At 47.4% G+C, this 25,442-nt stretch overlaps 1 protein-coding gene and 1 long non-coding RNA gene across 2 annotated transcripts; both read right to left on the minus strand.

Annotated features, from left to right (window-relative positions):
- Window positions 1-6,953: 6,953 nt before the first annotated feature.
- Window positions 6,954-8,088, minus strand: LOC127753416 (uncharacterized). Its single transcript, XR_008012547.1, has 3 exons — window positions 8,029-8,088; window positions 7,725-7,784; window positions 6,954-7,286 (listed from the first exon to the last, which is right to left on the minus strand). It is a non-coding gene; the product is annotated as an uncharacterized LOC127753416 (long non-coding RNA).
- Window positions 8,089-13,026: 4,938 nt separating this feature from the next.
- Window positions 13,027-17,254, minus strand: LOC127753363 (bifunctional riboflavin kinase/FMN phosphatase-like). The gene is made up of 10 exons (XM_052278838.1): window positions 17,179-17,254; window positions 16,889-17,075; window positions 14,710-14,840; window positions 14,529-14,598; window positions 14,327-14,392; window positions 14,009-14,163; window positions 13,833-13,927; window positions 13,475-13,645; window positions 13,313-13,396; window positions 13,027-13,217 (listed from the first exon to the last, which is right to left on the minus strand). The coding sequence occupies exons 1-10, from the start codon at window positions 17,252-17,254 to the stop codon at window positions 13,041-13,043; spliced, it is 1,212 nt and encodes a 403-aa protein (XP_052134798.1). The 3' UTR covers window positions 13,027-13,040.
- Between the last annotated feature and the right edge of the window lie 8,188 nt (window positions 17,255-25,442).

Genomic DNA, 25,442 nt, shown 5'->3' on the forward strand with positions numbered 1-25,442 from the left:
GGTCGTCGAGTATAGCTAGCTGCTGATGCGACAAGCAGCTGGCCGGGCGAACCGGGTTTACAATGACGAATTGCCTCCCCAGGCGAATCTCCACAAGGCCGACGATGATGCAGGACCTTCACGAAAGCGAACGCGCGGACAAGTGAAGCTTGCGCCCAGGAAGCGAAGGGTTCCTATTTCGTCTAATTCCGACACCGACGACGAGGACGACGTCGAAGAGCATGACGACGAGGAGGAAGGGGAGGAAGGGGAGGAGGTGGAGGTCGTGGCCGAAAAGGCCGCGGACGAGGCGGTCGAAAACCGCGTCGACACCCTTGGCTACACTCCTACTCTAAGCCTAGGTCACAACGAGACCGGGGTGGATTCGAACACCTCCCCCCTTTGTCGAAAGGAGTTGGATGGGGTGAAGGTGCTAATTGCGTTTTCGGCAGGCAAGGCAGCAAAGGGAGGTCCGGTCAAAAAGATTTCCAAAAAGAAAGGACTCGTCGATGTCGCTCGCGTCTTCAGCGATGACGAGTCTTCTGACGAGACTCCGACTTCGCCCGCTGGCCGCAGCCTGGACCTTTCGACTGCCCCCATTATTTCACTCGGTGCTGATGGGGCAGGCGGTAGCGCCACCGCCGAGGCTTCAGCCTCCGCGGAACGGATCGTGACACCTGCGGCGAGGGTCTTCGGTAGCCCTCTGCGTCAACCGGTTGTTTCGCCGCTAGTCAAGGCGAAGGGGAAGGGTGCGGCAGTCGAAACATCTGCCTCAGAGTACTCCCTTGCGGCGCCCCATTTCGCCCCTGGCGATTTCGAGACCCGGGCAGACCTTATTCCCTTTGTCGAGGGAGTAAGCAATCTTGTCTTACCTGCCAGCACCCCGAGCCTATTCACCGAACTGAATGAGTTCGATGAGGGGTGTTCTGCTATTAAAAGCTTGGCGGTTCGGGTATGCTTTTTCTCTCTTGTTGGTTTTCCTCTTCTTTTTTACATGTCTCATAATTAACATTTGTTCTCTTCGCCCGTTCCTATTTTGCAGCTCACTGTTCGACAGAACGAACCGTGCGGGCCCGTCTTGACGGATTTAAGAACCATCTTCGGGCCAAGGATGACGAAATAGGCCACAAGAACTTGGAGATGGAGGCCCTCGCCAACACCCTGAAAGAGGCGGAATCCAAAAACAAGCGGCTCCAATCCGAGTTGGAGAAAGGAAGAGAGGCTAGGGCCGAGGACGATCGCCTCAAGGCCGAACTGGAGAAAGGGAGAGAAGCCATAGTTGAGGTTGATTGCCTCCAGGCCGAATTGAAGAAAGAAAAGGCCTATTCTGCCGTGCTGACAGATTATTATAACCTTACTGAGCCGAAGATGGAGGCTCTTCGCCTGGAGGTCAGCAAGGCCGAAGCGAGCGCTGTGGAGGAGTCACAGCGGTTTTCGCGGGAGATGGCGAAAACTACCGAATCCGCGAGAACAGCGTGCCAAACGTTTCGCCTCGCCCTTACTGACATGGGTGCAAAAGTGCGAGGGGTCCTTGCCGAAGATGCCTCGGCCTTCGACTTCTTCGACTGGACCCAGCAGGCTGGTGGATCGGTTTCGGACTGCGCCATTGCGTACGGCGATTGCTGTCCGCGTGTATCGGCGGCCTTTACTATGGGTCTTCTGCCACAGTTCGGCTGTGAGCACGTTACCGAGTTCCCTAACTATGCGAAGGGGGACTAGGAGATCAGTGCGCAGAACATTTGGCCCATGCTTCGTGCGTGGCGGAAACAGTTCTGGCAGAAGGATGGCTGGTCCACTGCCAAGGCGCGCCTTTTGGAGCAACTGGCGAAGGCAGAGGCGGCAGACCTGTGCGAAGAAGAGGACGCGGCGGCCAAAGGGGGTGGAGGCGATGCCTAGAATCACCCAGAGGTGTGAGGCCCTGCGCCCTTTCCTTAGATTTTTGTAGTTTCCCTTCTTCTTTTTGTGTTCGCCGGGAGTGGCGAACGATGTATATTCGGCGGGCTGCCGCTAACCCTCCTTATTGTAGCCGAAAAAGGGGCCCTTGGATATTTTGAATATATGACACACTCTTAGCCACTTTTTTGTGGTCGAAGTCTTTGGCGTATTTATGATTACGCCTATTTCACATTATGCAATACTTTCTCTTTTTTCGCCTATTTTTACTATGCAATTCGCCTTTTGCCCTTTTTGCACTGTCTACCAGGGTGTTCGCCGAAAGTTGTGCATTCGGCCCCCTTCTGGGAGTTGGCGAAACCAAAACGAGAAATTTGTGGCATTAAAGGATTTGCCGAAGGTGCGATGCCCATTTTGGCCTACTTATCGTGAAATGGTGATAAACGACCGCAGCTATAAGGTTTTTAAGGTTGCCGGGTGGCTTCGGGCGCACCCTGGGCGAACCTTAGAAGACTACGATCTTGTTCATCCAAGACGTTTGGAGGATATGGCTCGCTTTTGGCGAAACCATCAGAAGACTGATCGGCAGGAGCCGATCTCCCAGCGTCGTTACAGTCTAGTCTGTGTTTCGCCCCCTTCTCCTCTTAAGGTTGTGTATGATATTAGTAGTGATGACGAACCTAGTTCGCCCGATCATTCCTTAGAGAGAGAGAGAGATCGTGGGGGCGAAGATGTAATTTATCTGTAAGCTGGGCTGTAACGCCATTGCTCCTTTCTCTTCACTTGTACCATTGTGATGTGTTTGTATTCTTCGATACATTTTTATTTAAAATCAATAAAGGTGTGTTTTATTTCCTTTTCGCTATTTTTGCATTGTCACTTCGCGTGCTTTTTGTTGTGTCGGAACGTGTCGGCCCCTTTGCATATATTAGCGAAATAGGTTTTGACTTTTCAGCTTTCGGCTTCCGTTTTCGATCCGTTTTGTTCTATGTTGTAGGAAGCACTCGTGCTTTCCTTTTGATCGAGTGTAACGGTGTTCGGCTAATTGTTCTCTGAAACAAGCTGTTGCGGTTTCAACCGTTCGGCGAGCGATGCTTCAGCCGATTCGTTTCGCCCCCTGGCCTTTTTCGCTGATCAAGCGTTTGCCTTGGGGTTTTTCCACAAATTATCAATCACACAAACAAATAAAAAGAAGGCAGAGGACACAAAGATTTTATACTGGTTTGGGCCTCCGTGGTGGATAATAGCCCTACATCCAGTTTTTTGTCTTTTTTCATTTTCCTCTTTTTTTTCTTTTTTTCTTTTTTTTCTTGCCGAGAGGCTTACATGGTGCCGAAGGGCTTACATAACTTGCTATTCGCGTCTGTTTTCCCCCGTGCCGAAGGCTACCATCAACTGTGCTTGGCCAAGAACTTGAACTGCTTCTCCGCCAAATCCTCGGAGCGATGTTGGTGCTGGGGTAAGGGCTTGGGTAGTCAACCCAATCTTGGCATATGCTTCGGCGAAGATGACATTGACCGAACTTCCTCCGTCGACCAGGATTCGCCGGACGTCGAAACCAGCTATCTCGGCTGAGATCACCAGAGGATCTTGATGCGGGAACATTACTCCTTCGCCATCTCCTGGCCCAAAAGAGATTTGCTGGTTCAGATACTGCGGGGCCCCTTCGCCTGCCGAAGTGATATTGTTGACCGTTCGGAGTTGCATCTTCTTTTGATGCTTCGACAGCTGGATCGGCGGGTCGGCCCTTGTAATCACTTGGATTACTCTGCGCTGCGCCTCTTGGCACTGATCAGCCGGGAGTGCTTGTTCTTGAGCTGCTTCATGAGGTGCTTCGACAGCTGCTCCCTGCTGCGGCCTTGAGTCTTGCATGCTACCATGTTGCCGAATGTTTCGGCATTGCTCCGTGGTGTGTGAAGAGAGTCCGTGTAAGGCGCAGTAGAGGTCTCTTTGGACCTTCTTGCGAACAGGCTGCTGATGGTTGCTTGCTTGCTGGGCGTCGAACTCCTTGCGGAGGGCTTGCACTTCTTCGACAGCCATCACAGCCTTGCCCGCACGGTCGGTTCTGAACTACCTCCAGGTCATGGGGGCTTGACCTTGCCTTGGCGACTGTCCTTGGATCGCCGGCTGGGACTGGCGAACAGCGAGAGGAGGTGGTTCGGTAACTTGAACTTGTGCTTGGGCTTGGGCAGCGGCGACGGAAGCATTATCATACTCAACTTGTATTGCTTGCCGTTGCTTGGGATCCTCTTCGCCCCTTGCGTACCCGTCAATGATGCGAAGTAGGTGTTCAAGCGTCCGTGGCTCCTTGTTGGCGATTTTTCTTGTGAGTATGCCCTCGAGTAGACCGGCCGAAGCGGCGTTTATGACAGACGCCTCGGTTATGTCTTGAACTTTGCACCGGGCTTGAGAGAAGCGACACATGTACTCCCTTATCGACTCCCCCGGCCTCTGGCGAATGCCGAGTAGATGCTGCTGCGTCTTCGGCTCCTCATAAGTGCCTCGAAAGTTAAGGACAAAGACATCACGCAATTGCTTCCATGAGTAAATGCTATTGGCTGGTAAATTGAAATACCAAGAACGGGCGATGCCGTCTAGAGCGAGATGTATTACCTTTGCCTTGGTATTTTCGTCGCCATGAGCCGCTTCGATCGCGGACTCATAAATGCAGAGGAATTCTTTTGGGTCAGTTTCGCCTGAGTAGCGTGGGATGGGTGGGAACTTGAACTGGGGTGGGATTGGACGGGTCTTGATTCCCCCACTCAGCGGTAGCCCCTTTTCGCCTCCTGCCCTATTCACGGCACCTTGCTGCGGGTAAGGCGTGGTGAAGGGCGAAATCACGGCTTGCGCGTGAGGTTGGGCCATGGCATTCGGCTGCCCGGCTCCGATTGGTGATGCTTGCTGAGCTGCCATGGATGGGTCGAAAGTCGGCTGTGACCATGTCATGGCGACCTAGTTTGGTGCTTAGTTTGCTCCGAAGCCTAGCGTTGGTGCTCGTGGCCGAACAGTTGGTGCCTGAGCAGCATTGATGAAGTCGAACTGCGGTACTTGACTCCACGGCAAAGCCTCCAGACCTGGCTGATTCGACGGCAACCAACTAGGCGCACCTTGACTTGTATTCCCCTCCGGGTGAGCCGAAGGGGTTGCAACTGAAATGTTGTGGGGTTGGCTGAGCTGCTGAAGGAAAGCTTGGAGCTGCGCCTGCAGAGCCGAAGCCCCTTCTGCCATTGTTTGTGGCACTTGGCCAGGCTGTTGAGGATGTACTTGGGCAGCGATCGGTTGAGCTTGCAGTTGCACGTGAGGGGCCGGATGCGCTGCTGCGGTCGATGGCTGCCCGGTGAAGTACATTGGCGCTTGCACGACTTGTCGCGGAAGGGGCTGGGTCGACACTTGTGAATAGACTTGGGGTGGGACATAGCCTGCCGAATACTGGAGGATTGGTGCCAAAGTGACCTTGGACCGCCTTGCCGCCTCGTATGCTTGCTGCTGTTCTTGCATTTGGCGAAGCATGTCTTGGAGTTGTGTCATGTTTTGTCGCATGGCTTACATGTCGGCTTCGGTTTGTGTCTCGGGGTCAGGGTTGCCTAGGGCTTGCACAGCGGCGAGCGCAGTTGGGGCTGCTGCCGGCTGCGACGGAGCGGCTTGGGGCACCAGCAGTTGGCTTATCGAAAGGATCTCCGCCCTGGTCTGGAGTGCCCTCGCCGCCGTAGCCGCCTTCGCCATGTCAGCCGCGTTCAGCACCTGCACAGAAGTGGCAGGGGCCGAAGGCGGTAGTGATGGCGCAGGTAAGGAAGCAGATGACGCTCCTACATCTTCGGCGACGGGCGCCGAAGGCTCTGCTCCCTCTTCGGCGGCCATATCCGCCCCGGCGTCGCTTTCCTTTCGCTTTGTAACCTTCTCCTTCACGACCTTCTTCGGTGGCATTCGCTCTCAGTAGTTTCGCTCAGAGGTCCTCACAGTCGGCGCCAGCTGTTGCCGAAACGACAACCGCATACGTTGAAAGACGTGGTTACTCAACAGTGGTTTGGAAAGAAGTAAAGTGTATTAATTAGAGAATTTTTCTTCGGATCCCCCCATTCCATGGCCCTATAAGACTATTTATAGCCCCTATTACAGGTTCTTACTACTATGGTTTTGGTTATACAGGGGAATTTACATGGTTACCCTTATGAAAGGGACATTTACATGAGTATATAGTGTAATTGAGGTTCATGGACCCCTGATGGGCCGTCGGGCGATCGTCTGCCCAATAGCCCCTAGGCTTGATGGGCCGGAAAAGGCTTCTTCGGCCCTCGCGGGGGCGAGCTTGCTTTAGCGAAGTCGTCTCCCTTCGGCGTATACTCTTTGCCTTGCATCCTTCGCCCAAGAGGCCTCTGGCTTGGTAGAGTACCCGCGCGATCTCTCGCCTCTCGCCGTCCTTGTTCCATAGTTTTCGCCATGGGGGGACTTCGCCCCGACTAACTTTGATGTCTCGGGCTTGAATCCCCACTCTTCGTATAGCTTTCGGCAGATCTTGGTCGAAGGGCCTCATGCCATACCGCCAACACTTATTATCACCAGGATTAGCCCTGTCCTACAGAGCAAGATTAAAAAATAGGGTGGGTGGTTGTATGCACTCCGACGAAAAGCATGAGCCTATTTGTTGAGCTAGGAAGACTCTCACTTGTTAGGCAGCTCAAGGATGTACGCTGGTTTTCTAGCAGCTTCAAGCCTCCAACTGTGTCTCTGTTCAGCAGTGAGGATCCCGAATTCAGCAGTGACGATAACATGAACACATCATGTAGAACTTTATGGATAGTAAGTTAAAAGACCATAAGCTTGTTAACTGGCAGTGATAAATGAATTTTGTTTGTGGAGACGCTTTTTTAATACCTTTTCATGCAAGAATTACTCTGAGTTTTTGTAATTCAGCATATGCATTTTTTTGGATTGGTTTTGAAAATTATACTTCATCCTTTGGCATATTACTTTCAGTTTTTTAGTTTGCAGACTACTGAGAGTTTGTGTCCTTCAATATATGCAATGAAGCAATAAGAATTTATCTTTGGTACCTTTAATAGTATTTTCAGTTTGCACAGTTTTGGAAGAAGAGTTCTCATAGTGTGAAAAATGAACATCAATAATCATCACTGCGCATTTCTCATTGTGAAGAACAAGTGCAAAATATCTGCTCATATGAATCGCACAAGGGAAAAATGGAAAATAGTTTGTTTACTTTAAATTCAGATGAGGAGATACTGAGGACGTCGAATGGAAACAACAGGATATGGGCACAAGAGGTCTCTGATTGGCGAGGTCACGCATGGCGGATCGCTGCTGCCAACGTTCTGAAAGCAGACGTTGAGACCTTCAGGGGATTAGGACTAAACCTGAAGCAGATCGAGCACTGGACCACCTTAGTGAAAGATCCACGGCTGTGCATGAAAAAATGGACCTGATCATCTAAAAACCCCTGTGCTAGATAACTTGGTATCAGCTTCACCCATAAGTGGAACAATAGAATACTTAATAGTGCTAACAACAAACCACCCAAAGTTTACATCTCAATAAATTGTACGTTTGCACTCATTTTTTTTTTCCAAAAAGCACACAAGCTCATCTAGCCTGAAGATTTCACCAGCACAGACAAGTAAGCATCTTTACTTATTCAAGACTATCTTGCAAAACTTAAGTCTAATGCACTTGTTTATCAATGCAACAATTATTAACTACCACTGAGTATTCAATTAGAAATAAGCACCTAGAAGATAGTGCTAATTATATTCTAGTATATCATAAATTATATAACAATTTAACAATGACACATTTTCTCAGAATTTCAGAATTAACATTCTCAGAATTTCAGATAGAACCTTAGAGACATTATGTTGAGCAGTTCATTATAGTGAGGCGCGGAGGGCGGAGTCTTCTCCCTGTACGACGAGGAAATTCTGTAATTAGAGTACCAGTTAAGGACTTTAGCTAGATATGTATTGAATGCAAACGATAACATCAAAGGTATGAACGTTTCAGGGGACAAGGGAGTTGCTTGGTTAGTACTACAAACACAATCAGCACAGACATTATAATAGTAATGAAAAACAGACGTGCGCTTATAAAAGAACTAATTATGCCATTAATGATGATGATAACAGTAGTTGTTTCTTAGCATCTTACATATTAAGCTATCTGAAGAACAAATATGACAAGTTAGCAGCCGACGGAGGTCAGTCGACGGCTCCCGATGACGATGCAGGTGGAGCGGTCGGCGGCTCCTGTCGATTCGGCGGCTGCGCAGCCCATGGAGGAGGTCGGTCGACAGCTCCCGGCGACGATGCAGGTGGAGCGGCCGGCGGCTCCCATCGATTCGACGGCTGCCACTAATGGAGAAACCATCTTTGCCCGGTCGACAAAAAGCACAATAGTCTCGGATACAATAAAAACCGAGACTAAAAATGGTTTTTAGTCCCGATTTATAAGTAGAATGGGACTACGTGATCTTTAGTACGTGATCTTTAGTCCCGGTTCACATGCTGTCAGGTGTTGTCAGGCCCCTCCAGGATCTTTAGTCCCGGTTGGTGTTACGAACCGGGATTAAAGATCAAAACGCACTATATAATCCCTATTACTTATCCTCTTTTCTCATCCACTCTTTTCTCATCCACACCAACTCCTCTCTCCCTCCATCTCTAATCTTATCTCTTCCCTTCCTCCTTATCTCTTTTCCTTCTTATCCCTTCCCAACTCCCCTTCCCAACTCGATCCGGTGTGCACAGCAGGAGGGGGTGGGCGGCCCGGCCGGCGGAGGGCAGCGCGGCGGCGGCCGGCGTGGAGGGCCACGCGGCGGCGCGGCGAAGTGGAGGGCTGCGCGACGGCGGCCGGGGAGGAGGAGAGGCGACAGCCGGCTCAGCCGGCCGGCGGCTTTGCTTCGTTTTTTTTTCTTTTTTTTTCAAAGAATTTGTGATCCATGTATAGATTGAGATGAAGAATCTGTGGTTCATTGTATGGATTGAGATGTATAATTTTTTTTTTGCAATCTCATTGTATGGATCTGAGATGTACATGATTTGTGTATTTGGGATGTTTCTTTGATTTGGGGTTTGATTTGGGATGTATAATCTGTAGTGTATATGATTGATTGATTTGTGTATTTGGGATGGTACTTTGATTTTAGGGTTTGATTTAGGAATACGAATCCCACCTAATTTGGGAGAAAATAAATTAGAGATTAGATAGTAAGTAAATGAAAAAAAAAACTATTGCCCACTCCCATCTTTAGTCCCGGTTGGTACCGGGACTAAAGATCGATCTTTAGTCCCGGGTATTTGAACCGGGACTAAAGATAGGGATCTTTAGTCCCGGATTCGTAGTCTTGGTTTGAAAATCGGGAATATAGGGGGGTTACGAACCGGGACTAAAAACGATTTCTCCACCAGTGTGCGTAGCCCATGGAGGAGGTCGGTCGATGGCTCCCGACGATGTCGCAAGTGGAGCGGCCGGCGGCGCCCATTAATCTGGCGCAGGCGCAGCCCATGGAGGTCGTTTCACGGTTCCCGATGACGGCGCAAGTGGAGCGACCGGTGGCTCCCGTCGATCTGTCGCCAACCCAGCCGATGGAGGCTGGGCTCCGCAGATCGTGGCAGCGCGACGGTGGTCTGGCGGCGGAGAATGGTGGTGGCGAGAAGGAACCGGCGAGGACTCCGACGATGTTTTGTCGGCGGAGATCGGGAACGGTGCGGAGGAGACCGACGAGCCGGGCGACGGTGATTTGGTGGCATCAGCGGAGCAAGGCGTGGCGGCGCGACGGTGGTATGGCGATGGAGAACGATGCCGGCGAGGAGGATTTTGCGAGGGCGAGGGCGGTGCGGGTCTAGGGTTTCGGCAGTGGAACGAGTTGGGGAAGCCCGATGAGGGCGGCATCGGGTGACGGGGTGAGTGCGAGAGAGAGGAGGGCGGTGATGGCAAACGGTCGACGGTGATGATGGTGCCGGCGCGGCGAGGTGGGGAGGTGGGAGGCGATGGGGGCGCGGGCGCGGCGATGTGGGGAGGCGCTGTTTCTTTTTTTTTCTTTTTGCGTTGATTCTGGATCTCGCGCGGCGCGATGGTGGTGCGGAGGTGGAGCGTTTCGCTCTGATCGTGTCGATGTACCTTTTCTTTTTTAGGTTGGATGGTGCGTCTACGTTGGCTTCACCATCACCACTATGAATTTTTTAGGTAGTAGAGATACAGTTAGTGGGCCGTATCTTTATAAAATAAGAGATTAGAAAAACAAGAGAATTTAGAGTTTCAATCGATGCCACAAAATCAACCTAAAATCTCATGGAAGATTACAAGAGTCTTAGTAGCACCTTAGGTTCTGGGTTCAACTCCCTATGGGAGCGAATTTTTTAGAATTTAAAGGCTTTGTGCTTCCAGTTGTTTGTGACATACCCGTCGACAGCGAGGCACATGTGGTGACTTCGTTGATCTCCAGGATTTGCTGCCCAAGTCTTTAAAGATGCTCATAGAGGTAGGGTTTGCGTGCGTGCGTTTATAGAGATGAGTGTGCGTGTGTTGTGAGTGTCTGTATTGTACTCCCTCCATACCCACAAAACAAGTCGTTCTAGGCTCTTGGCCCGTTTTCACAAAACAAGTCGTCGTTCCTTAGTGGGGTATAGTTTGGACGCGTATGCCCCTGATGCGAGAGCCGAGCGACGAGCGGCGAGGCAAGAAACGAGGCGACGTGATTAATGCCGCCTTAAGCTGAATGGACGTGATTAATGGCACACGCACGTCGCTCGCACATGCTCGCCGCTCGCACACGTGTGTCTCTCTTCCTCGCTGCCCGCTTGCCGAGCGCCATGATGGAGTACGTCGAGGCGCCGGAGTACGTCGAGGCGTCGGACTCCGTCGACGAGCGCGCAAACGAGCACCATGCAAAATCAGCAAAAAAACAAGCCCACCAATAATCAAACCCAGACACTAAGCCTTCAAACCTCGCTGCACTAGCTATTTAAGCTCTGTTTCTCAAATGAATGCACCCGCACCCTCATTTTATAAGGGCAGACAAGGAAGAATAGCCCCTGATTAATCACTCCTTGGTAAGCACAATCTTGTTCTAAACCACTTGTTTTGTGGGTATGGAGGGAGTACTGTGTAATTTAAAAAAAAATCTCATGGGTTCCGACAGAAAACAACCGTACAACTTTCTTGGAGAAATGTTCACGCAGTACGCGTACCAGGACCCACCCAAGCAAAATGTGTACCCAAGTTATTCATGTTCCAGAAAGATCTAGCCCTTGGACCGGCCGTTTCACGCACGCGAGCGAATCCGCGAGGCAGCAGCTTTTCCGACGCGCGGCGCGGTGGCGCCACAACAACGCAAGCCAGACCGCCGGCCACCTTTCTTTTCAGCAGGGGGTGAGTGGGGGTCGAGGGAATTATTGGCTGCCTGGATGACGACGGCCGGCGTTGGAATCAGGCAGAGGGAGTCGCATAACCGCACATCCATCCCTACGTCTACACTACGCTTGCAGCCTGTTGGAATCCTTTTTGCTGTGCGTGGAGATGAGGTTCCCAATTGGATTCGGGAAGCGTTGAAACACACGAGGGGTGTGGCCCTGATGGAATGGAATCTACTCATTCCGTTTCACAATATAAGTCATTTTAGCATTTTCTACATTTATATTAATATTAATGAATCTAAATAAATATATATGTCTAGATTAATTAACATTAATATGAATGTAGAAAATACTAGAATGACTTATATTGTGAAACGGAGGGAGTAGCTACCATCTTAACATCGTTAAGACATTTGGTTGCTAAACAGCGTTCTTGTACGCGGATCGAGCAATAAAAATCTTGGCATGCTTTAACAACAGGTACTGTGCTGATCGGAATGAATTCTTTTTTAGACTTTGGCATGCTTAAGAAAGAGTATCTTCAACCATCCGTCCAAATGGCATTTACAAAATGCTTTACAAAATGTATACCGCATCAGTCACAAAATACAGTAGATTTCATCTACTGTATATATATATAACATATATAGTTACATGAACAAAATCCCTTATGTTTTGAAAAAGGTTAGTATATATTAAGGTTGTGTTGTTTGTTACCTTTTCCAACTCACCTCTCTCTTTTTTCACGTGCACACTTTTCAAATTACTAAACGATGCATTTTTTGCAAAAAAAAAAATCTATACGAAAGTTGCTTTAAAAAATATTAATCCATTTTTTTAAAAAAAGTTGCTAATATTTAATTAATTATATGCTAATGAGCATATATTAACATAATTAACATGTGCTAATGAGTACATCATCCAAAATTTAGGACGGACGGAGTAATACATAACATGTACATTTGCATGTTCGCTGCAGATCAATGAAAGAAATTCACTAATTATGGGTGTTTAGTTCCCACACCAAAACTTTACACACTGTCATATCGAATGTTTTAACACATACATAGAATATTAAACATAAACAAAAAAATAATTGTTTACACTCAAATTTGGCACATAGGTTAGAAATTGAATAGAGTTGCCAAAATTTGGAATCTACTAGTTATATCCTCTAGATGGCTGGTCTCACCGTCATATTGTGGCCGGTCAGATCGCCGGTTTGTGGCCGGTCTGTTTTCGTCAGGTCTTAGGTTTCCTTGCTTGGGAAGGAATATTTCGGATTTCCATTAATTTCTATTTCGAGTTGGACGTGAAGGACATGTAGGAGACAAGACCAACCCCTATTTAAGGGCCAAGGCCAATTCTATTGGAGACACACGATCTAGTCTCAAGTAATTAGCCAATTGAATAGTTCTTTCACTTTTTTCATATAATTCCAATTAGTCGTCCATATTTATCGATTTGCGTCGTAAATCATTCGCCGCCACTACGAGAGTACGACACCTCTTCGTAGATTTGTCTTGAAAACCTTCCGTTTACCCACGAGACGGGTAGTTATCCATCGTTCTATCTAAATTAGCTCCGCTAGCCGGTTTGATCTACAAAATCATGACTAACGATCATGTTTAAGCAGGTAATATGCAAAATACGGTCGAAACCTAAAAACCCAACAGGCAAGAAATATTACCTTCAGAATTCATGGAACATAATTCTGCAGTACAAGCACAAGAACTGTAGGACTCTTTCTGCATCAACAACGCTGCAAAAGAGAATTCTTCATGTTTTTCACTTCACAACGTTGAATCACTTGGAATCTATCACTGACTGCTTCCCGTTAGCAGAATTGTCCTCCTTCAAGGAATTTCTTAGATACGGCGAGTCTGTATACTTGGCGTATAATGGTAAATTCAGGGCCTTCCCTGCTATCCTTGCATCCTCGTGAATCCTCTCTATCAAGCTCTCTAGTGAAGGAAAGTTGGCCTAGGCATTTTCATAACAACGTGACAAGTCAGGAACATGAATTCACCATATAGTGGGATGGCTTTTGCAGTATAAATAGTCTGGTTCTAAATTACCTCGGGTCGTATGTAACCAACAATAACAAGGCGCAGCTCCTCTCCATAAAAGTCTTCACCAAAATCGTGAAGCAACCATGGTTCCTACAACCGATGTCTTTTAGAATAAACTAATATACTGAGGTACTAAACATGGAAGGGGCTGTATTGAGAAACACTCACAATAGTCTTCTCCGTGTTATCAAAATAAGGGTTCCACCCAATGCTCATGACCATCTTATATATACCTCGCGTTGAAAGTCCAGCCCAGCCAAAGTATACCCCTGATGTATGCTCTGATAGTACGTCGGAAAAGTTTTCTGCAGGTAAGTTGGCTGCAAGGAAAATATATAGCTATCAGTGACAGTGCTCACAATGGAAATTGGGCATGCTAGTATTGAAAAAATTAATCGGTTGAGTACTTTGACATGGTCCAGCAAATAAAGAAAGTAGCACACTACATGAGAAAAATCATTCTTGTGATTCATAGAATGTAAAACCACAAAAGCCATAGAGCTCATAAACTACTCTCATAAACTACTGTTGGAATTCCTAGTACTTTAGAACCACGGCCGAATCCTTTAATCACAGGTCCACCTATAAACCATGGTTCTATTGGTAAGGTATCATCAATCCCTGCATATAAAATATGTCAATAGATAAGATAAAGATGCCTGTAATTTTCTAACAGAAGTAGTCCCAAGAGTTAGAACCTACAATCACTAAATGGCCGCAATCCCCATTTTTCAGGCATTACGTCAAGGAGGGAATTGATCACCTCATCAGCAGAACTGAATTCAGCAGTCCTTTTGGGGACTGAAGGTACAGCTATGACATGCATTCCTGCAGCTTTTCCAGCTGCAACACCTGGCCTAGCACACTCAATAATTTACAGTATTAGAGGTAAAGTTGTGAAGAGAAAAGTAGAATATGCACAGTTATGTTCAAGTGTAGATCAAGATAAAATGTACACAACTAATCATGAGGTGGAAAGTTGCACATAGGAGAACCATATATAACAGGGAAAAAACTTACAAGGAATCCTCGATTACTAAGCAATTTGGAGGATTTGTGTTCATTCGTTTTGCAGCTTCCAAAAATCTTTAATATCAACACCCCAGCAGTTATAAGGAATGTCGGAACAAAATCAGATCAAAGCAAAGGAAATGATATGAGATGAGTTCAAAAGATCCATAAAGTACCAGTAACGAAAATGCTATATAGCACACTGCCTTACATATCTGGGGATGGCTTCCCCTTCTCTACTTCATCTCCACCAACAATTGCAGAGAATGACTCTTTCCATCCTAAACATGGTGAGAATACAGTAATTAATATATGATATATCTGTCGACAAAATCAATGAAAATAACATGCAAATTAACGAAAAAATTTTACCCTGAAGTATGAGAGGTTACCTTGATGGCAGGAAATTTTTGCTTCAATGTTTGATCCTGGTGAGTTGGAAGCCAAAGCAGCTGGTACTCCATTACTCTTCAAATGTTTTATCAACCGATTAGCTCCAGGAAGAGCTTTTATGTTGCACCATCTGCAATATGAAATTCATTGTGAGAACACGACAATTTTTCCCTTTTTCTACACAATCTTCTTTGCACAGTACAATATGAAAATTTTATCTTTTGAACAATGATTTAAAATCTTTCCAAAACTTCAGCTTAAAATAAAATCTGCATAAAGGGCTTTACTATGTTAGACATTGGACAATTCTTCTCCATTTATATAAAGTACTCTGCACTATATAGAATGTTTCATGTTCAACTTGAATCGAAGGAGCTTAACAAACCAGATACTATAAGAAATTCGGCTATTTAGTGACACAGCCTACGTATAGTTTCTTCCACAGTGACTTACAAAGTGAAACTTGCATTTCATTATTTCAAACAAATGCTATACTAAAAACAGACATACTTCCTACATGGCACTGACAGTTTGACATGGTTCCATAACGTACTAGATGCTTGTTCATAGAGTAAGGTAGAAAAATTGAAATCCATGCTAATAAAATATAGAAGAATGTGTAAGGCCAACCTACTGATGACATTTTATATTACTATTATTTCCATGAATCATTAGGCACCAAATCCACCAGAGCATGGTGTGTTGATGCAGACATAGTAAAATAAGTACACCAAAAGAAGATATTTGGGAGATATCATTGAGAAGTGGTCTGTAAATGACATCTCTCATAATCTAAAATATTTACGGGAACAACTGGCTGGTAAAACTACACATACACCCCTTCTTAAATATTAAAAATATTGAATAGACCGATGGGGTCTGGCAACAATTGATTCGTAACAAGTACTTGGGCTCAAAACCTGTGTCACAAGCTAAGTTGAGTTTAAAGTTGGGGACTCACAATTCTGGGCCAGCCTTATAAAGGTCAAACGTGACTTTTTACGATTTGGCAAATTCATTATGAGAGATGGTGCCCAAATCAGGTTTTGGGAAGACAAGTGGTTGGGAGAAGCACCATTGCGAGAATAATATCCTTGTCTATACAATATAGTTAGGAATAAACATGATACTGTAGCAAAAGTGCTACAAAATTACCCTCCGAATGTATCTTGGCGAAGGGATCTCATTGGGCCAAAATTAGTGGCGTGGAATAACCTTCTTCCACGAATCGCTAACCTAGTTCTTACTCAGGATCAAGATAAGTTTCATTGGAATTTAACCCAAAATGGAGAGTTTTCAGTGAAGTCGCATTATCTTGCCTTGGTACATTTAGATTTGCCCAACATAAACAAAGTAATTTGGAAATTAAAAATACCGCTTAAAGTGAAGATCTTCCTATGGTATTTACGTCGTGGGGTAGTTTTGACAAGGGATAACCTAGCTAAGCGCAATTGGCAAGGAAGTAAGAATTGTTGCTTTTGTCACAAAGATGAGACAATATTACATTTGTTTTATGAGTGCAGATTTGCCCGTTTTGTGTGGTGTATTATACAAGTGGCTACAGGGCTTTTCCCGCTACGTGGTGTATCCAATATGTTTGGTAATTGGCTACGGGGAATTAGGAAATACTTGAAGTCACTTATCCTATTAGAGGCAGCCACTATTTGTTGATCATTATGGCTTTGTAGGAATGATATGGTGTTTGACAAAAGAAAAATCTCTTCTCCTTTACTGGTTATTTTTTTAACTATCCACTTCCTTCGTATCTGGGCTATCCTTCAGAAGCCTGGTTCACGGGATTTGGTTGCAGCAGCGTGTCAGCGCTTGGAGCAGGTGGTCAGGGAATGTTTTACCTAGGGACATGGGTGGCGGTCTAGCCTGAAGATTAGTGCTCCCTGATTTTTACTGTTTTCCTTCTCTTGTTACAAACTCTTTTGTGGGTTTATGTGTTTTGGCTATGTGCATCCTAGTTATGCAGAGGCCGGGAGTTTTCTTAGTATGGTTCTATCAACTTGATATAATCGTCTGAGATTAATAAAAGCTTCCTTTATAAAAAAAAACAAAGTGAATGCAACCATCATAGAGAAATGTACGAAGATTCTCCATTGAGATAGCATGGCAGTATGCAATTTACAAAATGCAGGTTATATGAGTGCTAAGAAGTTTCAGCAACAGTACTGTTCATTGAACATTGGAGTAAGCATTGAGAGAAATTCTTCTGTTGAGTAAGGGAGTCCATAATCTTCTAAAACAACAGCTGCTGCTTCATAAGGTGTCTTTCCAACTAATTTGTGAGCTTTCTTGCTATCCCACTTTTTCCCATTTTTGACTAGAAACGGTTTCAGCACTTGACTTACAACACAATCTGTCAAATGATTAAAACAAGATAAGAAAATATGACTTTGAGATAACTGAACGAAGCAAAGGTTAATGATAAACGCAAGCAAATTTTGCAACATTTTAATCACATGTGTTTAAGAGGGTACCATCTAAATCCAGAATGACATGGGAAATAAGCCGAGCAATGGGCTCGGGAGTTGCCATTTGCAAAAATTGGAAGAGCCTAGTGCCGCAATAGACAGGCTATTTGGGAAGCCCAACCTGACAAAAAGCCAAAATATTCAGGCCAACATGACATTGGTAATAAGATGTAACCATAGAAGAAAATTGATGTTAAGTAGTAGCTCATATAGTAGCCATATAAGTTAAGTAGCTGCTTTAACATAAAAGGTGAGTCCAGTAATGCGTTTAAGAACGGATATCATATTTTCAATTAATTATAGGTTTAAACAGATCTTACACTATGTTCTTATAACTAAATTAGTAAGAAATCAGAATTAAAAAAAAAGGGTTTCAAGCTTTGATGGAAAATGAGTAATGTTCGTAGGCAATTAGTATACATACATATTAAGCTATGTTTAGGGTCATCATCAAACAATTGGAACAATTAAACACTTCGAAATTTCCATACACGTGGGCTTGCTATATTTTGTAGTAATAAACTTGGAACTTGTTTCAAGCTGAGATTTTGTTCAAAATTGCTGCTCTGTTAGTCCCCAACTGATCACACAAGTTCACTCAGTTTACTCATCAAGCTAACGAACTAAACAATGGTGCCATGCCATCAACACTAAACCGAACTCTAAGAGGTGGCAAAACACTGGCATGACACACTAACGAATAACCATCCAACCCATGTGACGAAGGTGAGCTCAAAACCAGGAACCTTCACCAACCCAGCAGCAACAGTCTACTGCAAGACAGCTCGAAATTTGGTTGCATCTCCAACTCGCCTGCTTTGGGGCGTCCGGCTCAACCCCACCACGCTTGGGCAATTCACCGAACAGCTACCGCGAAGAGGTGAGGTGACTCTATACCGTCTCAGCAACAGCCAACAAGGGGCGATCCCACAATCTAATCCAATCCCACACCCACCTCCCTCGTTCCCGTAGCTATTGAACATGCATCGCCAACGCACGCGAACCTCGCTAATGGAAAGGAATCAACGGCGATGTATACGCACGCCGGGCGCGCTCGGCGGAGGAGAGGACCGGAACGAACGTAGCGGCCACAGTGGAGGAGGCTTAGCCCTGCCCAGCAGCTACCTCTCCAGCTCGCTTGGCAGAGGGAGGGGGATAAGAGCATTTCCAACAGTCTCTCCAAATCTAACTCTCCATTTAATTAGCAAGTCAAATTTGTTATTTACTCCAACAGCCTCTCTATCTGTTCTCTCTATTGTGAGTGTATGATAGTGGAATCCACATGTCAGCATCACCTCTTTCTTCTTCCTCATTTTCTCTCTCTTTTTCCCGGAAGGACTACATGGAGCCTCCATCGCCGCGCGCAGGGCCTTCGGCGAGGGCTCCCCGGCCGTGGCCGCCGCATGGAAGCCACTTCACCAACCCTGTCCCTCCCTCCCGCCACCGCCGCATGCAAGCCATCCTCGCCGTTGGTCCGGTGGGCGCCGCCGCTGCCAGGGCGCTCGTCGTCGCCGATGCCACCAAGAAGGCCGTCGCCATGCTCAAGGCACCTCCCTTGAATTCTGTTTTGTTCTGTACAAACGACTGAATTCTGTTTCAATTATCAATTTGCAGTGCATCTAGATATAATTTATTAACTGTTACCACCTCAATTACATACATACGCAAAAGTTTATTCACTTCAAAATTCACACACTAGAATCTATTAGTATCTGACTTCCGGCTAAAATGTCAAGATATCAGCATCAGTATACATAACTACATTCACTATCCATCAAAAGAATCCTGATTTTGTCTCACTCTACTTGCTTTTTTATATCAGGTCCTACAACAGTGAATGGCCGCCGTCGCCACCCCCGACGCCTGGCGCACCCACGACTGGCGGAAGGCCGTCGACTACCACGCCACCCTCCTCGCCACCCTCCTCGCCAATGGCATCCTTTCCCCGACCTCCCGCGCCATTTGCCTCGGCGCCGTGCAGGAGGCCCTCGCCATGCGGGAGCTCAGTGTCTCCACCGCCGTCGCCGTCGCCAGGAAGCGCTCCCCGCCGCTTGCTATCGCTGGGAACGACCGCCGCCTCCCCTTCCCGGACTCCTCTGTCGACTTCATCTAAACGGCGGCGTGCTCGTGGCCGGCGTGCCCTCCGATTCTCCCCCGGCCAATGCAGCTGAGAGAGAGGAAGGATGGCTGGCTGAGGCTGGGAGGAGAGCTGGGAGTGATGGTGGGACCCACCTTTGGCTAGTGGAGGAGGCTGGCTACATTTGGCTAGCCGGTGGAGCAATTTGGCTATCCGAATGCCTTGGCCATCCCGATGGAGAGTCTGTTAGAGCTTGTTTTTTCTCTGTGATAGCTAAATTTTAACTTGGAGAGTCAAATAGAGATTCTGTTGAAGATGCTATAAGCCGTGGGAGTAGGTGGGCGGGTAGAACGAACGAGACGGACACGAATACGACCTATGCGGGGGTAATGGCCGATCAGGCAATGGGAAGAGGCATGGGCTCGCGACCAGGCGGCGCGTGGAAGTGGGCCTCCAATGCGCCAGCGTTTACGGCCTCATGTGACGAAGCCCCTCGATTTTTTTTTGTGTTTATTATTTTTTATTAGAATATTTACAAAAATAATTTTCTATTTAAAAGTTTTACGAAACTAGTCTCCCATCGCCCTCTGGGAGGGCAAGGATTCCGACGTGGCAGACGGCCGTTGGCTGGGCGCAACTTTTTGCCGCGGCCCCCTTGTAGGCCGCCCTTTTGTAGGTGGCCCCCCGCACAGTTTAAATACAGGAGTAGGGCATTACACCTCACAGTAGCCTGAACCTGTATAAATCTCTTCATCTTCCTGCCGCGGGACCAGCTCGGGCCCCACGCGTACTCTCGCTTCCATCGTCCACTATACCTCGGTCACTGTCCAAGCGCCGACAAACCCCCTGGCCAAATCTCATAGTGGATTTTTGATACTGTTTAATAATTTCATCTTGATGGACATGTGGTTTGTTGATGTACACGGATTTTAAGTGTTGCAATGGCTTTAAATCGTTTGTTGCATACTTTGAACCAAATTATTTCATCTAGCGATCTGGCTATGTTAACAACCAAATTTGGTAATATCAGCGTCGGGAGAGAAGATTAGATCGAAGCAAAGTCGGAAGCGGAGATCGAGTTTGAAAACAGAGCAGGAATCGGCTGAAGTCCAGATCCGCTACGATAAGATCGGTTGGGTCTGAGTCGGGCTAGGTAAGCCAATGTAGCCGATCCCGACGATATAACTTGTACGCGACATTGGGTTCAAGTTAAAGTACTTCAAGATGATTGCCACGCACGGATAGAGTCCTGGGAAGGCAATTGTATCTATTAATTAGGATATCTTATGTAAATTCCTTATAGATAATTGTGGGCAAGAGTCTGCCGTAAAGACTTATGGTATCTTAGAGTTTGTTAGAGATAATAGTTGTGTCCGGTATGGGCATATCTTGTAATTCTCGGGTATAAATAGACCCCGAGCCCTATGTAATTATTAACACACACGTTCAATACAATCTTGGCGCATCGCCACCCTTTTTGCTTTAGTTTTGTTTCGACGAGTTCTTGCTTTTAGGTTGAGCTGCATCGATTTTGATCTTCAACAAGAGGTAAAATTTGTTATGACGGATTGCGTTCTTAGGATTAGTGCTTCCATCTTCATGACACTCTAATCTTGTTTATGTAATTCACCGAGTTATCATATATCTTACATAATCTCTAGCAATATCGCCACCTAATCTACTATCGGCCAATATCTGTATGCAGAAAGCAGCCGATTAGGTTAGATCTCGAAGTTGATCTAGATTATATAAGATATCTACCATTCTATGAAACTTCTAGCAGCTTGGTTGGCTAGATATCGTTCTTCTTTTCATAATTAATACTGCATCAGTTGAGTTTGACCTATTAAGTCGTGTTTAGAATATCGATCTCTAGCCTACCTTCTAGTTGCCGATTAGAATAACATCGGAGTTTCAGCCGATCGTATCTGATTTAACTATATTTATTCTATATGCTTCATTGATATGTTAAGTCTGCCCTTTATATCAAGATACTGCTATATCTAAATATGTTAGGCCTTTGTTTGATATATTATACCTGCTTTAATATCCTGATATAAAGTAGTATCAGAGTATTAGCCGATACACGCTAGATCTATTTAATCGGCTACGCTATAAACATATATAGTCCTGTTATTGATATATATTTCGATCTAAGTGATTTATACTGTCTCGGCATGATGACCGATCTATCCCAATCACTTGATTTAAGTATACATCGATATAAGGAGTATATAACGTTAATATCTACAGCCGATCGAGTAGATTTAGTCTTTCTTTACTTATTTATGACTGCCGATCGATACACAGATGACATCGGCCCAAAGATAAATGATATGTCATCGGCATCTAGCCGATCGGCTATCATTTATAGATTTAACCATGGTTTCTTTGCTTCTATTTCTTGTTGATTACAGGATCAAATCAACTGGCACGCTAATACATCCGAAGGCGAGCTTTGGACCTGGACTGGAGTTAAGCAGATCTCCCAGGCCACGTGTTTTCTGTCAACACGCTTTTGGTACGCCCGGTGGGACCTGTTAGAAGTCAGACGTCAATTCTTCCTCATGGCCGAGAAACAGCCACCACCACCATCAAGCCCAGGTTCCATTAAAGGCAAGGCGTCGAAGCTGGGATTGACTGACATCATTGATGACAACGTCATGCCGGTTCGCGTCTCAATTTGGTCAATTCGAGCCCATGCAGCAACAGCCACAAGGAGCAGCTCAGCAACGACCATGGGCCGATGTGATTGCCGATGTAATGAGGGAACAATTTGGACTTAATGTGATTGCCGAAGTTTGTATCGGCAGCCTTATCCTGAGTGGTTTGAAAGAGTCCCATTCCCTAATCGGTTTAAAGTTCTAGATTTCTCCAAATTTTTGGGGCAAGAGGGCGTGTCAACTTATGAGCACATCAGCCAATTCCTTGCTCAGTGTGGTGAAGCATCGGCTGTAGACGCTCTGAGAGTTAGGTTATTTCGGTTATCTCTGTCTAGATCATCTTTTACTTGGTTTTCCTCTTTGCCATATGGGTCGATCAATAGTTGGGCCGATTTGGAGAAACAATTCCACAGCTATTTCTACAGTGGGGTTCATGAGATGACGTTGTCTTGACAGCGATTAAGCAGCGACATGATGAACCCGTGCACGAGTATATTCAGAGATTCAGGGAGATGAGGAACAAATGCTTTAGCTTGAGTTTGACTGATGCTCAGTTAGCCGATTTGGCCTTCCAGGGTTTGATTCCTCTAATCAGGGAGAAATTCTCGTCCGAAGACTTTGATAGTTTATCGCATCTGATACAGAAGGTAACCCTGCATGAGCATAGGTCGGCAGAAGTCAAGAAAAGCTCTAAGAAAGTTAATCATGTTTGTCCATACATTTATGGGTCGGATGACGAAGAAGATGATTCTGAGATAGCTGTAGCCGAGTGGGTGAGGAGCAAAAAGGTCATACCATAACAATGGGTAAAAAGCCCTGGAAAAGAGGAAAAGTATGACTTTGATATCACCAAAGCTGACAAGATCTTTGTTGGCGGATGGCATGAGGCCCTTCGACCAAATCTGCTGAAACCCATGGCGAAGACTATGGAACAAGAACGGTGTGAGGCGAAGAGTCGTACGAGTGCTTTGCTAGGCCAGAGGCGTCTCAGGCGAAGAGTGCAAGGCGAAGACTATCTACCGAAGGAAGACGACTTCGCCATGGCAAGTTCGCCCCCCCCCCCCCCCCCCCGAGGGCCGAAGAAGCCTTTCCGGCGCATCAAGCCTAGGGGCTATAGGGCCGGCGATCGCCTGATGGCCCATCAGGGGCCCATGAGCCCCTATAACATTATGTACCACTGTAAATGTCCCTTTCATAAGGGTAATCATGTAAATTCCCCTGTATAACCTAAACCCTAGTAGTAAGAACCTGTAATGGGGCTATAAATAGCCCCCTAGGGCCATGTAACGGGGAGATCCCGAGTGAAATTCAAAATTTAATACACTTCGTTTTTCCAACCACTTTTGAGTAACCACGTCTTTCGACGTATGCAGTTGTCGTTTCGACAACAGCTGGCACCGACCGTGGGGACCTCCGAGCAAAACCACTGAGAGCGAATGCCACCGAAGAAGGTCGTGAAGGAGAAGGTTGCCAGGCGGAAGGAAAGCGACGCCGGACCGGACATGGCCGCCGAGAAGGGAGCAGAGCCTTCGGCGCCAGTGGCCGAAGATGGAGGAGGACCATCTGCTTCCACATCTGCGGCATCACAACCGCCTTCAGCCCCTGCCGCCTCTGTGCAAGTGTCGAACACGGCCGACATGGCGAAGGCGGCTGCGGCGGCAAGGGCACTCCAGATCAGGGCGGAGATCCTTTCGACAAGCCAACTGGTGGTGCCCCAAGCCGCTCCATCGCAGCCGACAGCGGCCCCAACCGCGCTCGCCGCCGTGCAGGCCCAAGTCAGCCCTGACCCCGAAACACAAGCCGAAGCCGACATGGAAGCCATGCGACAGAACATGACACGGCTCCAAGACATGCTTCGCCAAATGCAAGAACAACAACAAGCATACGAGGCGGCAAGGCGGACCAAGGTCACGTCGGCTCCAATCCTTCAGTATTCGGCAGGTTATGTCCCACCTCAAGTCCATCCGCAAGTGACGACCCAGCCCTTTCCGCCACAAGTTGCACAAGCGCCAATGTACTTTGCCGGGCAGCAATCGGCCGTAGCAGCGTATCCGGCCCCTCATGTGCAACTGCAAGCTCAACCAGTCGCTGCCCAAGCACACCATCAACCACCTGGCCAAGCGCCACAAACAATGGCGGAAGGGGTTTCGGCTCTGCAGGCGCAACTCCAAGCTTTCCTTCAGCAACTCAACCAACCCCACAGCATTTCAAGTACAACCCCATCGGCCCACCCGGAGGGGAATACAAGTCAAGGTACGCCTAATTGGTTAACATCGATTCAGCCGGGCCTGGGAGTTTCGCCGTGGAATCAAGGACCACAGTTCGACTTCATCAACGCTGCTCAGGCGCCAACCGTTCGGCAGCAAGCTCCAACCCCAGGCTTCAGAACAAACCAAGCACCAATCCAAGCTGCCATGATGTGGTCACAGCCAATTTTTTACCCATCCATGGCGGCTCAAGAAGTACCTCCAGTTGAAGCCGGGCAGCCGAATGCCATGGCCCAACCTCACGCACAAGCTGCGATTTCGCCCTTCGCCACACCGTATGTCATGTCCCAAAACGACCCTAAAATATATCCTTTAAAATTATGCTTAGAATAATTAAAATCCTTGTGAAAGCCTCCAAAAATTAAAATGTGCAAAGTAAAAGTCAAATAAGGCTTAGAGGATTTTTGTATATTTCCTAAAAGCCTAAAATATGTAAATAAATTTTAGTGCAATTTTCAGAGCACAAATAATAATTGTTAAGAAATAAACAAAGTTAAAAAGGTTTTATAAAAAGAAAAACCCTAAAAATCCCCCTTCCCTCTCTTGGGCCGGCTCGGCCCATCTCCCTCCCCCCTCTCTCTCTCTCCTCTCCCCCGCGGCCCATTCGGCCTCCCTCCCCGCGCGCGCGCCGCTGACGGGCGGGCCCGCCCGCCACCCTCGCTGACGTGTGGGGCCCACCCGTCATCCCTGTCCTCCCGCCGCCGCCGAATCCGCCGCATCCCGCCGTCCCTACGTGCAATTAAGTGGGGGGAATCATTCCCCGTGATCCCCTCCCCCTTTCCCCCCATTTTCCCCTCTCTCTCTTGCATTCAAACGGCCGGATTTGCTCCCGCAAATCTCGCCGGCGCCATTGATGGCGGCCGGATCTCCTGGCCGGTTTCCTTCCTCTCCCGGCCGCCCTCTCCCCCTTCCAACCCTATTTAAACCCTCCCCGCACCTCCTTCGCCCGTTTCCACCCTTTGCCGCGCCTTCTCCTCGCCGGAATCGAGCTCGCGCCGTTGCCCTCTCTCTCCTCCGTCGCCGACGACCTCCGGCCGGCCTTCTCCGCTCGCCGGGACCGTCTCCCGCCCCGGCGTCGCCTCCTCCGGCTTCGCTGCACCGCCGTCGACCCCGTCCACCCCCTCGCCGAGCTCGTCGACAGCCGGAACACCGCCGACCCCGTCGACCCGAGCCGCGCCGCCACCTTCCTTCGCTCCGGCCGTCTTTTTCGTCGTCGCCGTCGACCTAGGGTGAGCCGTGGACCGC

This window comes from Oryza glaberrima, chromosome 10 (assembly GCF_000147395.1).
Source record: "Oryza glaberrima chromosome 10, OglaRS2, whole genome shotgun sequence".
In the NCBI taxonomy this organism is placed as follows: Eukaryota; Viridiplantae; Streptophyta; class Magnoliopsida; order Poales; family Poaceae; genus Oryza; species Oryza glaberrima.

Excerpts from the sequence above, each read along its gene's own strand:
- LOC127753363 (XM_052278838.1), bottom strand. The coding sequence starts at position 17,254 with ATGGCAACTCCCGAGCCCATTGCTCGGCTTATTTCCCATGTCATTCTG. Across the intron at positions 14,841-16,888 it reads ACTCCAATGTTCAATGAACA|ATGGTGCAACATAAAAGCTC; the intron begins GTACTGTTGCTG and ends TTCATATTGCAG. Across the intron at positions 14,164-14,326 it reads TTAGTAATCGAGGATTCCTT|GCCAGGTGTTGCAGCTGGAA; the intron begins GTAAGTTTTTTC and ends TGAGTGTGCTAG.